This window comes from Rissa tridactyla, chromosome 8, assembly GCF_028500815.1.
Source record: "Rissa tridactyla isolate bRisTri1 chromosome 8, bRisTri1.patW.cur.20221130, whole genome shotgun sequence".
Taxonomy (NCBI): domain Eukaryota; kingdom Metazoa; phylum Chordata; class Aves; order Charadriiformes; family Laridae; genus Rissa; species Rissa tridactyla.
Genome location: NC_071473.1, coordinates 44,035,612 through 44,053,299, shown reverse-complemented (window position 1 = coordinate 44,053,299; position 17,688 = coordinate 44,035,612). Strand labels below are relative to the sequence as shown.

At 53.4% G+C, this 17,688-nt stretch overlaps 1 protein-coding gene across 7 annotated transcripts in view; it reads left to right on the top strand.

Moving 5' to 3' along the window:
* Window positions 1-17,688, top strand: part of ERI3 (ERI1 exoribonuclease family member 3) — a 137,434-nt gene that overhangs the window by 71,422 nt on the left and 48,324 nt on the right. The window contains exons 7-8 of one of the 7 annotated variants that reach the window (XM_054212762.1): window positions 1,080-1,228; window positions 1,897-4,074. The exons of the other annotated variants lie outside the window; for them this stretch is intronic. Of the exons in view, the coding sequence (XP_054068737.1) occupies window positions 1,080-1,199 (120 nt within the window). The 3' untranslated portion in view covers window positions 1,200-1,228; window positions 1,897-4,074. Of the gene's footprint in view, window positions 1-1,079; window positions 1,229-1,896; window positions 4,075-17,688 lie in introns of those variants that run through there. 7 annotated transcript variants of the gene reach the window in all.

Below are 17,688 nucleotides of genomic sequence, written 5' to 3'. Positions count from 1 at the left end.
TTTCATTTCCAAATTGCTTTGCAGGCATTAAATCCTTGCAGCATCCTCGTGGGCCGGCTGCACAGGAGGGTCACTCAGCCGCAAGAGTCAGAACGACCGGCTGTTGGGAGCCTCTGCCTGAGGTGCCGTTTTAGAGTCTTTCTCCCCCTCTCAAAAATGAAGGCGGTTTTGATTCACGGTATTTCACTGATGATACACAAATCCCTGGTGCTCTGCAGGACTCCACCCCTCTCACAATGGGCATTGTGTATGTAGCCCCTATACAAAAATAGTGGCTGTTGTTAAGGTAAACACCATTTTTCTGCTAGTTTCTGGTTTGGAATATTCCCAAAAGGGAGCAGATTTTTCTCCAGCGATCGTTATTTAGGGAAGCAGACAGCACCACACGGGGATGCTGATGCCACTGCTCAGTGTCTCACACCAAAATCAGCATTAAACAACAGAAGCCGTAATCAAGCTGTGGAAGGGAATAGTCCATTCACAGCTTCATCTGTTGTCATCGTCGTGCGGTGGAGCCCAGCGCCTGCAGCTGAGCGTCTGCCAATCTCTTGTCTATTTGGGTCTGACTTCTCCTTGTCGTGGCCGAGGTGCTGGGAGGATTCAGCGCAGACAGGGCGGAGGAGAGACTGGGGTGGCCACGTGGTGAGATCCTTTCTCTCACCCATCAGCGTAGCCAGCACAGGGCATCTGCATGGCTCATCATTCTGGGCTCCAAATGCTCAGCCTCATCTTCTGCTTGGCAGATTTAGAGGGACTTTATTAACAGGCAGTGCTAATTACATTTAAAACAACACCATACTTGGACCTGTCCAAATGCCAGCCTAACTTGGCGCAAAGTTTTGCCATTCATCTTAGCAAAAGGCATTTCTGAAGAGCTGCTTAAAGCTGTGGCTGGCTGGCAGGGAGGTTTCTTGTCAAGTGTTGGTGCTTGGGAGGCGGATACACTTGACAAGCAGAAGGACTTGACTTTTTCCCCTTCCATGTACAAGCACTATGTATTATTCAAGGTCTTCTTAAGTCAATGCTGGGTTATTAATCGGTCGCTTCTCTGCATGTTAAATTTGCCTGCTAATTTCCAGGCTCTGGAAGAGGACTTCAGCTATGAGCTTGCACAGTATTTTGCCTCCATGAGTCTCCGTACACCCCTGTGTGCGATCTGGGGCTGCTGCACCCTCTTGCCTTGGGTTCAGATGATGTGATGCTGCCTGTGCGCCAGCCGCACGGGGAGGTGAGCTCTGGGTTATTGACTTAACGTTCATATTTGCAGATGGTCACTGACGGTGTGGGGGAGCCGGGGCAGAGCCAGAGCAGTAAAAGCCATGCCGAACCTTGAGGGGCCAGGCAAGACCCCAACAAACCGCTTCCTAAGGACTAGGGATACTACAGTCCCAGGTGATGCTAGAGAGAGATACAGCGGTGTCCAGGTCTGGGGCAGGCGTTGTGCACAGCCCAGGACAGATTTGCTCCACGAGACAGGGGCTACCCACCTCCCCTGGGCTCCCGCTCGGTTTGCGGGCTGATGTAATGAGTTATTTGCAGCTGGTTTGGAAACCTCAGCGTCTTGGGGCTTTTCCTCCCCAGCCAGGCCCCCGTGCTTTCACCTCCTCTCCTTCCACAAACTGGCAGTGGTAGGCAAGGCACGCAGGCCAGCAGCGCCTGCACGTTCCAGGAATCACGTCAGCTGTCATTACTTACATTACCTTGATTGGGAACAGTCAGTTATGTCACCGTCCATCATCGTGTCTCTCCCGGGAGATGCTGAGGAAGGAGGAGAGGAGCAGGAATTATAAAGCGCTTCTGCGGTGCTCCGCCAATCCCACCGCTCCGTTGGCTGAACATCTGTCATCAGACAGCTTGAAGAGAAGGTGCTTTGTCTGATGGATCTTCCCATTGTAGCTCCACAGGGAGGAGCCTTCTGCAACGCCGGGACTGCCCCGAGGGAAGAGCACTGGGGGCTTTTGTGGAGTTTAACATGAAGGGAATGATGCCGCTGCCTGGAAAGCTCTGTGGGGGACCACAAGAGAGCCTGCTGGACGGCTGGGGCTGCAGGCTGGGCTCTCCTGGCTGCTTTGGAGCCAAGAAGAGTTACCAAAACTGTCTCCAGTTCAAATGAGGCAGAGCTTGGACTTGCACGTTGTTCCCATGCGTGACTGCGGAGGATTCCTGACCATGCCTCAGGTGGGAGTTCGTCCTCCCTTTGGCTGGGAGCTCCAGATTCTCCTAATGAGAATGAGATTTGGCTTTTGATGAAGGAAACTTCTTACATCTAATGGAAGATGATCTGGAAAGCTTCCAGCCCTCTCTGCCCCGATTGATTTGGGACTCTGGCTTCAGTTCCAGCAGTGAGTCTCTTCAGCTGGGGTCCCCCTCACAGGCTGGGGGACAACACATGGCAGTGGCTGTGTCCATGTCTGGTGGCAGAGCCCATGGTGCCATGTGTGGTGGGAAGGACAGTTCGTCTGTCTGTCAGCCTCCTGTGAATAAATCTGTGTCTGAACTCAAGATGAGTTTGAGGGTAAGAAGGAACAGGAGCGCTGTGGCTGGGAGGTGCTCCACGGCTGTAAGGGCAGGTTCCCCAAGGCATGTGTGACCGTGTCCGTGAAGGCTGAAAGCGAGAATGGTTCAAGAAGTACATGTTGCCCAGCAGGACACTCTGGGAGGTGGGGAAGGCAGTAGTGCCTGCCTCTTTGGGTTTCTTGCTATGTGCGTGTTGATCCTGGCGCTGTGACTTTGGGAGAAACGCTGCCTGTTGAGCACGGTGCTCACTTTTTAATTTCTGTTAGCTGAGCAGGGAGTGAGGGTGGTCTGGCAGCAGCTGGACCTCAGCAAGTCCCAGGGAGGTGGGTGTTCAACTCAGCTGGGACCTGGCAAGACCTCTCCAGAGATCAGGCAGCTGTAGGGGAGGAAAGCCGGGGCAGGAGAGGGCTGTACCCAGGGACTGAAGTGGAGAAGAGAAGTTTCACGGTTCTCCTTGGAGCAGCTCCATCAAAGGCAGGAAGATGGTTCAAATGGAGATCTTAAAACACAGAGAGGAGCTGGCTGGTGCCAGCAGTGGCACCCAGGTGCTGCGTAGAATGTGCACGTGGGTAGGTCACGGGTGGCTGAAGCAACCTGGTCTCAGCCAGAGCCGTTCAAGGCATCTTGTGCGAGTACAGCCAGCAAGGTCTGACCTGTAATCCATCCTGTCACTTAAAGAACTTGCACTATACAGAAGCGATGCTTTACGTGAGGCAGGGGCATTGCTGCTGTTACTCTTAGCTGGGTTTGAAGAGCTCTTGCTGTCCCCAGCTTTAGGTGTAGGCTTTGTTGTGCTGGATGGCCCAGGTGCACGGAGCTTGCTAAGCAGAGAAAAGATTGCCGAGGGTACATGGAGCAGAGGAGAGTTGTTCTGGAGGTGGGTTTCCATGGTGGGGGCTATAGCTAGTGAAGTGAGTAAATACATGCTATAAACATGTTCAGAGCATCTCTGCGTGAAGAACCCAGCACAGCCTTTTTGAGTAAATAGAAAGAGAGCCTGGGTTCAGTTCATATGTCTGTTTTCTTTTCTTTTCTTCTTCTGGTCAACTGTGGCTGTAGATAAGAGTTTTCTATTTGAAGTTCAGAAGGGAAGGGAAATCCATTGTTAGAAGAGGAGACTTTCTTTTTGCTTGATATCTATCTCCAGCGACACAGCAGAGAAGGAAAAGATTTGCTATGATAAAGGTAGCTTTAAAAAAAAAAGGCACATCGAGTGTTGCTTTTCTCTGTACTTCAAAGCCTGGAGTAATATGGAACAGTGTAAAAGAAGAGAGGGGAAAAAAAAACAACCTCTGCACGGAGGCTGTGAATGCAGAGCCGTAATAGAGCACCATCCTGGCCAGAAATCCAGCGCTCTGCCCCAGCCGTTCGTCTGGGCTTGGCATAGTGTTACTCGGTGTGCACAGCACCCGCCAGGAGTCCGCGGGGATGGGCTCACAGGGGGATGCTCGTTGTGGGGGGAGCAGAGGAAACGTTTTGCAGGTGTGCATCCTATGGAAAGGCTGAACCAAGGGAAGTCACTCACTGGAAAGAAATTCAGGCAAGTCTGGAAGCTGTATGGGAAAAATGTGCCAATAAACATTTAATTATTAAAATAACTCGGAGATTGCATGGAGTGTTCAATACGGCGTGGCAGAGTGAAGAAGCTGAACAGCGCAGCTCCGGTGAAGGCTGTGGGTGGGAAATGGCTAAACGTCTCCGGAGGCAGTGGGGTTGGCTTTCTGGGGTCCTGGGCTGCAGGATCAGCTTTCCCTGGGGCTCAGTTGTTTCTGAATGAACCAGAGCAAGAGTGCTGGGGAGGGGATGCCTGGGGCTGCCACCCCCTTGCTTTGGAGAAGGCACGGCTGAGCTCCGTGAGCAGAGACGGGGGGCTCCAGCCAGACTCTGGTGGCCCAAATGCCCATCCAAGCTGTGCAGCGTAGGCAGGTATGGGACCTCCCTGCCAGGGGACAAGGCAGGGAGCAAAGAGGTGCAGCCTGGGGAGCCGGGGCTCGTGTTACCCCCATTGCAGTGCAGCTGTGTCCACCCAGGCTTCCCCTTTGCTCCGGCCCCGTGGGTGCGCTCCAGCCAGGCTGATGGTGTGCGTCCCCACATCTGCTCTGCTGCCGTTACGGTTTTGGTCTTCATCCCCATCCCAAGCTCGACGCATGGTCCTGGAGTCTGGGACAGCCCTTGCTATGCCAGCCCCAGGCTGCTCTGCCAACATGTCTTGGGCTTGCTGAGCTGGGGCAGCCCTGGAGCATACACCAGCCGAGACCCCCGGTTCCCCTCCGAGACGCTGGTGTAAGTAAAGGAGAGAGCAAGCGTGTGCTGGAGGCTTTGCCTCTGCGGGAGTCTGTGGAGAAACAGGACGAGAAACCAACAAACTCATTTTCAGCGCTGACCTGAGCGGAGGCTGGAAGTGAAAAGATTTCCAGCAAACCCGGGCTGGTCAGGGTTGCTAACGAGCCTTTCCTTTGAGCAATGTTTTACATTCTTTAAAGATCGCAGGGAGCTCTTGGGGAGAATCTGCTAAAGTAAATGGCAGAGTCAAGTGTGCCGGCTCCTTTCTTTCCCTTTTCTTTTCCCTTTTTTTTTTCTTTCCCCTTTCTTGGTTCTCTTTATTATGTGGAGTTGCTCTGGCTCTTTCTCTCACTTCTGTTTCTCCTTTTGTTCTCTCTTTGTCTATTTATCACACTGTGAAGGTTGAAAGAGATGTTATTAATCTGGGAGAATGAAGGCAGGATTAGTGGTATGAATCGGATTTTGAGAGCTGTAATGATAGAAAGACTCGCTCTGCTGGCGGGCTGCGTGAGTTTGATAAATGGGGAGCACTCCAAACTGACTCGCGCCTTCCTCCGCACTGCTCGCTTTGCCCGCTGGGGCGTGCCATGCTCTCAGATCTGCCAGCCATCCCACACCGCTCCTACCTGAACCAGAGCAAAAAGCCAAGGGTAAATCAGAGACAAATATCTCCCATTGCACTTAAAGAGATCATTTCTTTCAACATCTTTTTCAAACAGAGTCCTGTCAAGTTCTTGGACAGCCTCGTCTGGAGGTGGGATCCTTCCTTGGAGTATGGCTTGGAGCCGCGGCCATGCGTTATTGTTTCCCGCCGTGGCTTTGCAGGGAGTGGCGGGGAGCGAGCGTGGCTGCAGCAGCAGAGCTCCCGTCCTGCAAGGCACAAAGAGGCAGGATCATCTCTGTAGGGCTGCACCCTGCTGTGTTTGCATCCTGAGGATTGCACCGGGCTCCGAAGCCTCATGGGGCTGGGAGAAGGCAGGGGGTATTTCCTCAAAAGTTGCTTTGGGGTCTTTGCCCTGAAATCTCCTGAATGAGGGGTCCTGCCCTTCCATAATGTGAGTCAGGTCTCCCGTTATCGAGCTTTGTGGAGGCAAAGCAGGTTCTGGGGACAAGCAGGCAGAGCAACAGCCTCCAGCTGTGGGGCAAAGCAGGACTGTCTGGACCAGCATCTTTAGAGAGTAGGGTCCTTTCCTGGGATCACCCCACTGCGCACCCACTTGAACCCTTCTTCATCCCCACCCTTGGCTGTGCGATGGTCCATGTCGTACCCTACAGAGGCAGAAAAGCCGGGGACAGACTCATAGGTGTAGAGTGCGTGGCATGTTGGAGCTGGTTCATGAGAGCAGAGCTCGCTGCCTTGTTGCGGTTGTACCACCAGGCAGTCGTATGTGGGGGCTGTGCCATTGTCCTAGGTCCCTCTTGGTGGTCTTCACCCCATAGCCAGTGCTATGGCTTTTGCTGTGGACATTTTGGGCTTGCTGCTTGCTCTCATGGCTAGGTTTGGGTCTTGCGGGCCAGCCCAGGAGCGTGCGTTTGCTGAAGTGAGATGTGGTCACCTGAAGGCCATGTGCAACGTGTTGGGAAGGTGCGTGTCTCTGTGTGCCTTGGTGCTCCTCGCCCCAGGGGCCGTGGACATGATCTTACCCTACAGCCCAGCCAGGGAAACACAGAGTGTCTGGTGGTGGGTGCAGGACCACCTGCGCCTGCAAGGTTTGCATCTCACCTGGGTTGAGCAGGGGATGATTGCTCAGTAGAGGAGGGGGAACAGCAATGGGGGGGACCCTGCTTTGAAGTGGGAGTCAGGCCACGGGCAGCACAGGGTTGTCAGTGTCCCTTTAACTACAAGGTAATGGACTCCCCCACGCTCGGGCTGAGCTCTTCTTCTGCCTTTGCAGGAACAGTAATGATTGTCAAGGTAGAGCTAATGAGACGTGCACATCTTTAAAGGATCGTGGCTTCCGAGACAAAATTAAAAGGAAAAAAAAAAGAAAAGAAGGGATGGAGGAAGGAAAGAAAGTCCAAGTGCACTGCCTTGGCCAGCGAGGTGTCTGTCCTTCCATCCTGCCTGCCCTCAGTGGGATCATCCCTAAATGACTAGCGGGGTCACTTCGGTTGCTGCTACAACTCCTGTTTGGCCCCAGGAGCCTCCTCATTTCCCTGAGGCCCCCCCAGCCCCTCTATGGACTCTGGTCCCCAAGGAGGGAGCAGGGCACCGCCGGGTGTGCAAGAGCGTGGCTGGCAACTCCTTTGCTGGGCAACAGCAGAAGGAGGGCAGGCAACCCAGCCGCTGTGGAGACAGCCAAGCTGGGAAGCGGAATAGGAGGAAGGCGTGCAAGGAGATGAAGGAATGTCCTGTCCTGGCTCGGTTGAAGATGTGAGAATGGTGGCGCTCTCCATGCTGGCTGGCTCATCCCTCTCTCCATCCCTTGCTCCCAGGTCTGAGATGCTGCACTTGGCACTTCCAGGTGTACCTAACGGTTCTGTCTGGATGCTGGGGAGTTAGTGATCCCCCAAATGCCTGTCCTCCAGGGGGAAGGAAGAGGTGGCTCCCCTTTGGTGTTGGGAAATGTCACAAATCCTGGCTCAGGAGAGGCTATGCAGACCAGGCTGAGCCAGGATCTGGCCCTTTGGGAAGAGCTGGTGGGAGAGCTGGGACGTTGTGTGCGGTGCGTGGTGTGACTGCCTGCACACGCGTTTCTTCCTCTTCTCACTATTTCAACTTCACAGGTTGAATCGGTTCAGAGCAGCCAAACTAAATGAGGAGAGAAATGATCAGTCAAATATTTCTTAAATCCTGTCTTTAAGAGCTAAGTGCTTGGCTGGAACTTTAAGGCAGGTAATGAGGCTCTCTTCAGATCAGCTTCTGATGTGGAAACTGCTAGATTGACCAGGCTGCAACTGGAAGAAAGCTCTGTCACAGTCGGGGATGGTGCGGCACGGGACACCCCACGCCCCGGCACTCTGCTCCAGCCTGCTGCCACCCATGGCTCCCTGCCACCTGTGCCCGCCTTCGTCCTCATCCTGCAGGGAGTAAAATACAGCTGGGAGCTGGGGGGAGCAGCTTGGTGGCACAAAACTGGGGGACTGCCCTCCGCATACAGGAAAATGTGCGTCAGCCAGTTCTTTAGAGTCCAGCCCCAGTTCGTTCCAGGCATGTGGGTTAGAGCTTGGGGCGGAGGTGGCGACCCAGAGGACCCCTGTCCCTCCAAAGGATTCTCCCTGGTTTTCAGTTTTAAGCCGACAGATTTGTTTTGCTGCAAAAATCAGAGCGACTTCAAGCCTTGCAGTGGCTCTGTGAGGTGTGGGGTGCTCTCTGAGCTTTGTTTCTAGCTGGTGCAAGGGGAGAAGGGAAATAATCCTATTCTTCCAGCAGCCTGGTAAGGACGTGTTGGTAGGATTGATCCTTCTTTTTTGAGACACCGTCCTTCCCTCTGCAGCAGGGCACCAGCAGTCCTTGTCTGCAGCAGGACGGCACCTTTGAAAGGCACTTAGGGTTGGTTCACTGGAGGAAAAGCGGCAGTGCAGGAGCAGCAGAGGAGAAGGGAGCGATGCTGGGCAAGATGGGATATGTCAAGTGTCTCTTCCCAGCTCCAAAGCATTCACTTCTTTAATCTGCGACTGGGGAATAATCTGGTTTTACCTGGCTGTTCTGTACAATGCTGCTCGTGTAAAACTTCTGTGCCCTTGCTCCTTGTCATGCCATGCCCACCTGGCAGCACCTTGCCATCCTGCTCTCCTCTGGGCCTCTCCCAGGCAGGAGCTGGGGACCCTCGGAGCTTTCTGCTTTGTATCCAGTTTTTTTAGGCCTTCTGTTGTTAATTATTGAGATGTAATAATGTGATTAGTGCACTATTAAAAAAATCGCTGATATGATTACCATGGATTTAATATCACATGATATATCATTACATTGTTACATGGTGACAGATGTAATTGAAATACACTTATTGGAGCCTGGGGTCATGTTTCATTCAATCACAGCAGCACCTCCGGGGGGCAGAGTAGAAATGGCTTAAAAAAAAAAAAAAAAAAAAGCATCAGGATTGGAAATTGTAATGAAAACAAAGAAACTTGCAGCCTGTTAAGTCCGGGGCAACTGCTGCTTTGGCTTTTTCTCCATAGGAATTTAGAAAGGTCAGGAGCACTGTCTTGTGGATCAGCTGGAGAAGGTAGGTCAGGGGACAAGTAAGAGGAGTTGTGTTATGGACCTGTACCCAGAAGGCTTCCAGCCATCTTGCAGCACATGGGCCTGGGTGCTGTGGACTCTATACCAAGTGACCTGCCAGCCCCATTTGGCTTCTTCTTAAAAGGCAGGTGGACCCAAAGATGGCACCCATTGTGCTATGGGAAAGCCAACCAGCTGCTGCCCACCTTCGTCTTAACTCTGCCTTCTTTTGGAGTTAGGGATCGCTCAGCTGCCAGTGTTTGGCTTGGGCCATGCTGCAGGGAGGCAGCGGTGAGCTTGCCTCTGCAGAATGGCAACCCGGGTTGTGTTTCCTTCCATGTCAGTGAGAAGAGGTGACATCTGTCTCTGCCGCGTTATCCTCGGGAGGATCTGCACGTGGGCTCTGGGCAGCTGGGGCGAGGAGAGGAGCGACTATCATGTACCCTTTGCAGAGGCCGCCAGCTAAACCGGAGCCTGGGCAGGGCAGGGACCCCTCTCTCTGCCCATGGGGCTGGGGCAAGGCTTGGGCTAGAGAAACATGCCTGCAGGAGGAGCACGAAGACCCTACCTGCTGCTGGCACAAATCTGTTACTGGTCCTTCTCAGCATGGATGTAAACAAGAAGCTGTTGGTGAATGTGGAGGCCTCCTTTTCCTCCATCTACTCCCCTTCCAGGGAAACAATTGTCACCCACCCTCCCAGCTCTCCCCCAAGGCAAATGATAGTTTGGGGTTGTTGCCCTGGTCAGGATGGGGCTGTGGCAAGACCTCAGAGACGCAGTGTGACATTTAATGTGCATTAATTGCTCTGATCGTCACTGAGCGGCTAAGCCTCCTTCTCCTGTAAAGAGGACCAGCGAGGGGATGTGGCCTCCCAGAGCTTTGATTAGGACTTGGGTACGCCTGTCCCCATCCCTACTGCAGGTCCCCAGGGTTATTTTACCCATGCGAGATGGCACGTAGGTGACTTTGCAGCTGAAGGTGCTGTTTAATCTCAAAGTCATCCAAAACAAAGGAAGGAGGAAGAATTTCTGGATGGAGTGAAGACCGACTTTTCCAACCAAGAGGGGAATGGCAGTGTGGTGAGCTTGAGACATCTGGATGTTTACATAATGATGCGCCGGCATCTGGCCCTGCGTCGCTAGCTCGGCATTCACACGTTCAGCACGGCATCACCCCCTGCTCCAATGCCTCTGTCCCAGGAGCTGGCTTACAAACCTTGCTGACGCTCGAGGGGTCATTTCTGTCTATCTCAGGCTTTCAATTCTGTGTCCTCTCTCCTAAGAGTGCTCCCACCCCTCTTTTGTGGAGCCAGCGTGCCCCCCTGGAAATTTTCAGCGTTCACATTATAAGCCCTTGTATTGCTGGGAGCTGTGGAAATTCATTTCCAGCTGGTGTGGGAGCTCTCTGGCTGGGAAGGCTCTGGCAAGCATCTTTCTTTCGAGGTTAAAAACATAATTTCAGTCTGACCTCTGAGTTTCGGAGCTTTTGTTGGTTTTCTCCACCCCCAGATGGTTTTTGTGTGTGATTTTAAAATAGCCTTCTTCTCTTGGTTGAAACTAGCTGATGCGTCCGCTTCTCATTCGAGGATTGTTGTGTTTTATTAATGCTGTTATTATTCCATTACTGTCATTGTGCTCTTTTATAGCAAATAGCTTAATTTAGTTGAGATACACAGATGCTGAGAGTTTTAAGTGAAATCTTCAGCACTTGGTATGCTGGGCACTGAGCAAGATACTCCCTAAGCGCTTTGGTATAAACCTTTCACTTAAAAACAAATGGGCTGCTGGGAGAGTGCTGGGTGGCAGGAGTTGGGGAGAGGGTAGAAGGGGTGGGGGAGTACCTGTTTAGCGCCCTAGGGAGGACCTCATAGTCAAACGTGACTGTAGGTGCTCGGGAATAAAGCTCCCGCTGAGGGTTGCACCCCTAAGATGGGCTGCAATGGGGTCTTCTTCCCTACGGTTGCTGCAGGACAGCAGGAATTACAGCACCAGCATCGTTGGGTTGCTCTGGGTTGGGTTTATTTTGGGGGTGGGAGGGCAGAGTGTGCTGCATTTTTTGCAGCTGAAGCTACATGGCTTCTGGGAGAGGTGGTGACTGGTCATTGTGTCACCCCGGAGCAGAAGATAACAGTGCCATTGAAACCAAATTAATCTGGTTGAAGAACAACGTGGCTGCTGGAAAGCTGGAGTGTGCTGTAAGTAGCTCTTGGGGCAGAGGAGAGGGGTTGAGACACAAGAGTTGGTGCCCAGATGACTTAGGGGCCAAGGGTCCTGTTGTTAGAAAGGACTTGGGTGCTTAAGCCTCCCGGGAAGTTGGTGCCATCGAGGCTCCGAAGTACCTTCACTACTTTTGAAATTTTACCTCTTATTTGTTGACAGATGTTCATCTGAAATGGATGCTTCTTGCTCGGTGCCTCTGGGCATTCATTAATGCTCGTGTTAACAATTTCAGATTGTCTCCTACACCTCTTTCCCTGCCTCCATCCTTTAAAAATTACAAAGGTAAAGCCAAAACCCTGTTAGTACCGCTTTATTTGTGAACTTAATTCTTACCACCTTGGCAAAACCTGCTGATATTGGTGCTATCAGTACCAAAACTACTTCGTGTGGGGCAGGGAAAGTCGACAAGGGAGTAAAATAAAATGGAATGAGCAGGTGCCGTGCAGGTTGAGATGGTGCCAATGGCGGTGTCAGCTCAAGGAAAGGTGTCCTCTCCACCTGTCCGTGACAGCCCGCAGCTCTAGGACACCCTAGTCTTCCTGGGGAAGGCTCTCCTCCTCTCTCGACCCCCTCGGGGGCAGCCTCTTTGGGGTGCAGCTGGCAAAGACTTGCTTCCCCCCCTTTTCCCGTGGCCGAGCGAGGGGAGCAGTTCCCGGTGGTGCGGGGACAGGTTGGGGAGGAGGAACGCGCTGGCCCACGCTGCCCGTCCCTGCTGTGCACCCGTAATAGCTTGGGGATTCACGAGAAGTTGTCGGGATCATTTTATCTCCCTGCTTTGAGGCAGCTCTGTGGCTTTATCTGGCTTTCGAGGCGACCGGGGTAGCTAACAACATGCTCAGAGCATCCTCTGCGGAGGAGGCCTGGCGCCCGGTTTTGCTAGAGGTCTGCTTTACCACTTATGAGAAACGAGTTAACCTCCCTTTGATCTCGGTTCACGGCTAACCCTTTAACAAAGTCCGGGATGTGCGAGGAAATCAATACTCAAGGCATTGAATTTAACACCAGCCATCAACTCAAGCGTAACACACACACTGACTGACTCCGATTACAAGGAGCGGGCTGGTTTGAAGCTCGTTTGCCAGCTCTCTGGGGTGGCGCGGGGAGGGCCGGCGCGCTCGAACGGCTGGCTGTCATTCGGGGGGGTGTGGGGGGGAGTGAGAGGGGCCTGGCGCGCTCTGCCGTGTCCTCCCGATCGGCTCTGCCTCCTGGTGCCCCTTGTCTCTTTCCTTACGCCTCTGATTTGCACCCCTGGCAGGGGGACAGAGGGCTTGGGTGCTGTGCGGCGGTGGCTGAACGCCTGTTTGTGTACGCGCAGAATTGCTCTTTGCTGGGTTGAGGGGCTGCGGCGGGACTCGAGGCGGGGCAGGTTCTGCTGAGCCGGACAAAAAAAACCCAAAAGGTACCGCAAGTTAAAAATGTGAAAAATAAAATGCTGCAGGCGGGAAAGGTTGAGTGTCTGGTCAAGGAGGCAGCCGTGTCGTTTCTCCAGCTCCAGTCCTCCCTGCGGAGATCTAATTAGATCAGTGGAGGGCTAATTGGGACACCTTGTTCCATACCAGCCGCTCGCTCTTCGCTGGCACGTTGGCAGGAGGCAGCAGGTGGGCTGCCTGGCACAGCTCTGTGGCCAGGAAAGCCAGGCAGTCCACAGCCAAGCGCTTTTTAGACGGCCCATGAACCTCCTCATCACGTCTCAGCCCCCCAGCCCTCTGCTGCAGACCAGCTGTCCCCCAGGGGGGCATTTCTTCTCGCTTGCTCTCCTTGTTTCCACCAGCCATAGCCAGAGCTGGGACAGCACATGTAGGTTAGGGCCAGGTTCACGGGGCAGCTGCAGGATGCTGAGAAGGGTGGGATGAGCGTTACATGACCCCACAGCTCTGCTCTTGTGCCGTGACTGCCTGAGGGACATCCCTCTGCTACCCGTGCTCAGTAATAACTCTTTTGGCCACATGCTCCTGGAACCTGCTCCTCCTCCTGATCTTCAGCAGGCAGCAACTAGGCAAATCCTAATAGCGTTTCCCAGGAGCCCTGGCAGGGAAGGGCCAGCCGAACTGCTGGATCCGGCCCTCGGCGGCAGCATCAAGGAGATGATGCCTCCTTCTACAGCAAGTGGGGCTCGAGGGCATCCATGTGGCTGGGTGTCAGAGCCCTCCCCAGCACCTTACTACAGGCAGAACTGCAGGCAGAGCTAAAAGCCATAAGCAGAGAGTGTCCCAGCTTGCCCGGTAAAGGGACCCTGGCTAGCTGGCTGCAAGAGGTTGCTGCCTGTGTCCTTGTGGGAGCCCTGGCTGGCGGTCGGTGAGCCTGGTGCCACCGAAGAGCCATGGAGGTGCCTTTCACTCCTCTGCGAGATGTGAGTTGAGGCCTTGGGGACCTGAAGCATTTAACTTTCTATCATCATCCACATCGTGATCTCCCCTGTGACCTTCTCAGCACCATAACACGGTGCTGGTCCTCTCTTCCCAGTCCAGGTATCCAGTCCTGCCCCCAACTCCTGCCTGGCTGTAACTGCTGCAGTTCATCCTCCCACATCTCCTTTAATAACCTCTTCTCAGGACCTCGCCACGTCCTCTTCTCGGGTCCCTTTATTCTCTGCTTTCCTGACCTGTCTCCAAATCGATTCTCTTGCGGTGTGCTGCCTAGTCCCTTGGACCATCTCCTTCTGTTTGCTCTTCCATCGAAATTGGGGACCCTCAATTTTGCCACCTGCTGCCCCGGCGGCTGTGCTGGCTGGGCACGCGTGCCTTGCCTGCTTGCCTGGTGTTTGCATCCATCAGAGCTCTTAGAGGCGCCTCTGCTTTAACCTCCTCAGTCTTAACCCTGACCTGAGTCAACAATCATGAGGAAGAGCTGCTGCTTAGATGATCCAGTGTAAACTCTACCTTTGATTAGGCAGGTATCATCCCCAGGCACCAGCGCGATGGCACCTTGTTAACTTTCCTTGGTGTTCCCTCACAGCAGCCATGAGAGCCTGCGACATGGGCAAGGGACGTGGCCGCTGCCCTCATAATCTTTATTGATCTTTTCCCTGGTGCCTTGTGCATTGTATTGTCCTGCCTTTCTCTTGCTCTTCCAGCTGTCTTTCCTCTGAGTGGCTTTGCATCTTGTGAGAGTGCTGAGAAACTCTGTTTTATTTGATTCTTGCAGAGCAGTAATACTCAGACAGCTCTGTTGGGTTGGTGCTGTACCAAATACAAAAGATTCGGGTTTTGCATCTGAGAGCCTGCTGTCTGGAAAGAGGGAGCAGGGCACATCTTTCCATGCCCCTCTGGTCTGTCCTGTATGGGTCGGTTTCTCCGCATCGTGCCAGAGGTGAGTTTTGGAGGTCATGTATCTTGTCCCAGGAAGGTGTGGTGGACATGGGAGTTGTAGGATGTGAGCAGAGGGAGAGAAGTATGTGATAAGATGTGCACAAGCGCACAGAAGTGGTGAGAAGGTGCTGCAGGATCACTCTCTTATTTCTTTCCCGTCTCCCAGGGCCTGGGTTTTAGGAACAGGTTATGAAGCCGAGATGTGAACCTGCTGGTCACCCAGCATCCCTCCCTTGCTGCTACCTTGCAAGCACCTAACCTTGACAGTGCCAGGTAGTGAAAAGCAAAGGCTTGAATTGCCTTCTCTCACACCTGCACGTCAACGGGCGTGCAGTCGTACAGCGCCTCCCCTACGCTTTTCTCTCGGTACCGTGTCCGTGGGTCTCTGCCCTCCGTGGTCCCATCCTCCCCCTGTCTGGCATGTTTGTGCACAGCAGCCAAACCGTCCCCAGACGTGTCCCTTCCAAAAATGTCCAGAGCACCGTGTGCTGAGACGTGCAAAGGAGCGGTGTGTCTGCTCTGGACAAATGGCTTTGTTTTGCACTGGAAAAACTGGAGTCAAAATGTCACGTCAGTGTTTCGCGCGGGAATAGATTGCTCCTTTCCAAAGGGCAGCAGCTCTGTCACAGGGTTTTACTTTGTGGTTCCCAAGCAGAACTGTTCCCACACAGTCAAACAAGACAATATTTTGGCTTTTCCATCCTGAAAGGATGAAAGGCAATGTCAGAGCATCAGTTTCAGTGGGGTGGACGTGGTTTCCCAGCCTGTTACAGCGAGAGCACGCTCCCTGCCAGGAGGCGAGGATGAGTCCCGGGGATGTGCTGCTTCTGCTTCCAGCACGTTTGATCCAGCCCGGCTCTTTCAAGGTGTGTGGAAATGAGCTACAATCTCATCATTCCTGCAGAGGCTTCTCGGAGGAGATAGCGGAAGGGTCACAGCGCCTCTGGAAATCTCCCTTCAGGCGATGTGCCGTCGCATTTCACAGCAGACAGACAGAATAACCTTTAGGGCATGGTAAGAGGCAGCGTTTTGAACTCCAAGCCGGGGAGCTCGGGAGCTCATTTCTCTGACACATCAGCTGTGTCCCTGCCGCTTCCTGCATCCCCCTGAAATACCTTTGTCCTAATCCATCACTTCCTTAGCTGGAATAAAAAAAAAATTAAAAAAAGAAATGGGGAGTCAATCCCTTGTGTGCTGGCCATGCAGAACCTAGCCTTTCCCTACGGGAACATGCCCGGACCCTCTGCCACAGCCAATTTTGCTTTAATTTGAGCCCGCGTGGGGGTGGGGGGCTGCCCTTCCAAGCCAGCCCCTGGCAGCGGCACGGCTCCCCTGCCCTCTTTTGCCTTCCCTGCATCACAGCCTCCCCGGAGAGGTGCAGTGCTTGGCCCCTGAAGTGTCTTTTCCCCCCAGATTTCCCTGAGGAGATGCACATGCAGGCTGGCACGGGCTGCCCTTACAAACCGGAGGCTCCCACAGCAGCTCCGTGCTGTGCCCCGTGTTACCGACTGTGCGGCACCGGGAGGAGAGCACTGCCTCTCCCTCCTCCCCTCTCCGGAGTAAATAATGGGACTTTTTATTTAGCTATTATTTCCCGGTGGCAGATATCTCCTCGGCTGTCTGTTTAACTATCTTTATCTCGCCCTCCTTCTCTGTTTGATATAGTTATAGATAAACAGATAGCTACCTTAGTAAATAACATGTTTTTAAGAGACCGGTGGTATGGTTAACATAGTGCAGCAGCTGTTGATTTGTCTTTCACTGCTGGATTTTTTTTTTCTTAAGGAAATGCTTTAAATAAGGGATACTTCATCTATTAAAAAAAAATACACTTGTAGCAGCTGCTAAGCCCATCCATAAGCCTGCTTTACGTTGTATTTGTGATGGGACTGACAGTGCATGGAGGAGCCTGATTATACACAATTCCATTTTAGCAAGCCCTGCGATGTAATTTCACAGGGCGATCAGTGTTTGAATGTAATAGCAGCCTGTGCTAAGGTGTCAGAATATTAAAGGCGCTAATGGAAAAGCTCCCTGGTACACAAGGGGGACAGCATTACAGGAGACGTCGCAGATGGCTGGGCACTAAACTAATGGGGCAGGATCCAAGAAGGGAAAAAAAACCTAGAGAAGGGAGAGCTCACGGGAGCACGGGCACCTGCTTCCCTCTCACACGGAAATTAAACAGCGAGCGAGGGAGAGGCGAGCGTGTGCGTGTGTAAAAATAGAAATCGAGGGGGGAAAATACCCCCTTTGGAAGGGCTTGAAGGTTTTGACAGCGAGCCCAGCGCTGGCTTTGCTTGGGAAAGGCACGGGGTTGGATTAAAGGGGTGCGTGTTTGGGGGACTGCGGGGCACGTCTGAGCATCCCAGCAGTCATTCCTGGCCCTGGAAAGCAAAGAAGGGTATGATCAGTGGCTACTGTTACCCATCCTCGTGTAATATGGCAAAACCACACAGCTCTTTGGTGGTCGTTCATCTCCAGCTAAACCCGGGGAGGGGGAGATGTGTCCTCCTCGGCAGCTCGGCTCCGCAGCACATCTGCTGGGGCCCCGTCATACCATTTTCAATCCTCGTGTATCCAGGGGCTGACGGTGTGTCTGATTTCGGGGCAGTGCCAACATTTGCCTGTTTTCCAGCACTGTTGGAGACATCTTCCCCTTCCCCTTGGAGCCCCAGTTTCCCCAGCAGCAGCCAGAATCGGACTGGTCCGTTCTTGTCTGCGTGGAGAGGCAAGCGTGGCTGCGGTGAATCATCCATCAAATGTGTTTGTGGATTTTCCTTGTTGCCATACCCAGCTTCCCCGCTCTGCCGACCAGGGTGCTGTGGTGGCGAAAGGCTTAGTGCCGCTTTCCTGCTTGAATTGGCCCCACAGGGGCCAGGGTGGTCCCTGGGGGATGGCACTGCCGGACATGAGCCCATCCTTCGCAGTCCTTCCCGGGGCTCGAGGGGTAAATCACCCACGTGTAGTTACTCCCTGGTAGCTGTCTGCCATGCCCTCGTGTGTCTCTGGTTTTTGGGCGCTAATTGGGAGCTGCTTGTGTATCTCAGCATTGGGAGCTGGTTGTGTACATCAGCGTAACCCAGCCTGCGTCTCGCTCGCCCTGTGGCACGGCCAGAAATGCTGGGACACCACCGAGAAGGCAGCCCTGTTCAAAGAAACGTGACCTGCAGCTGAGGGAAGGGCATGGCCACT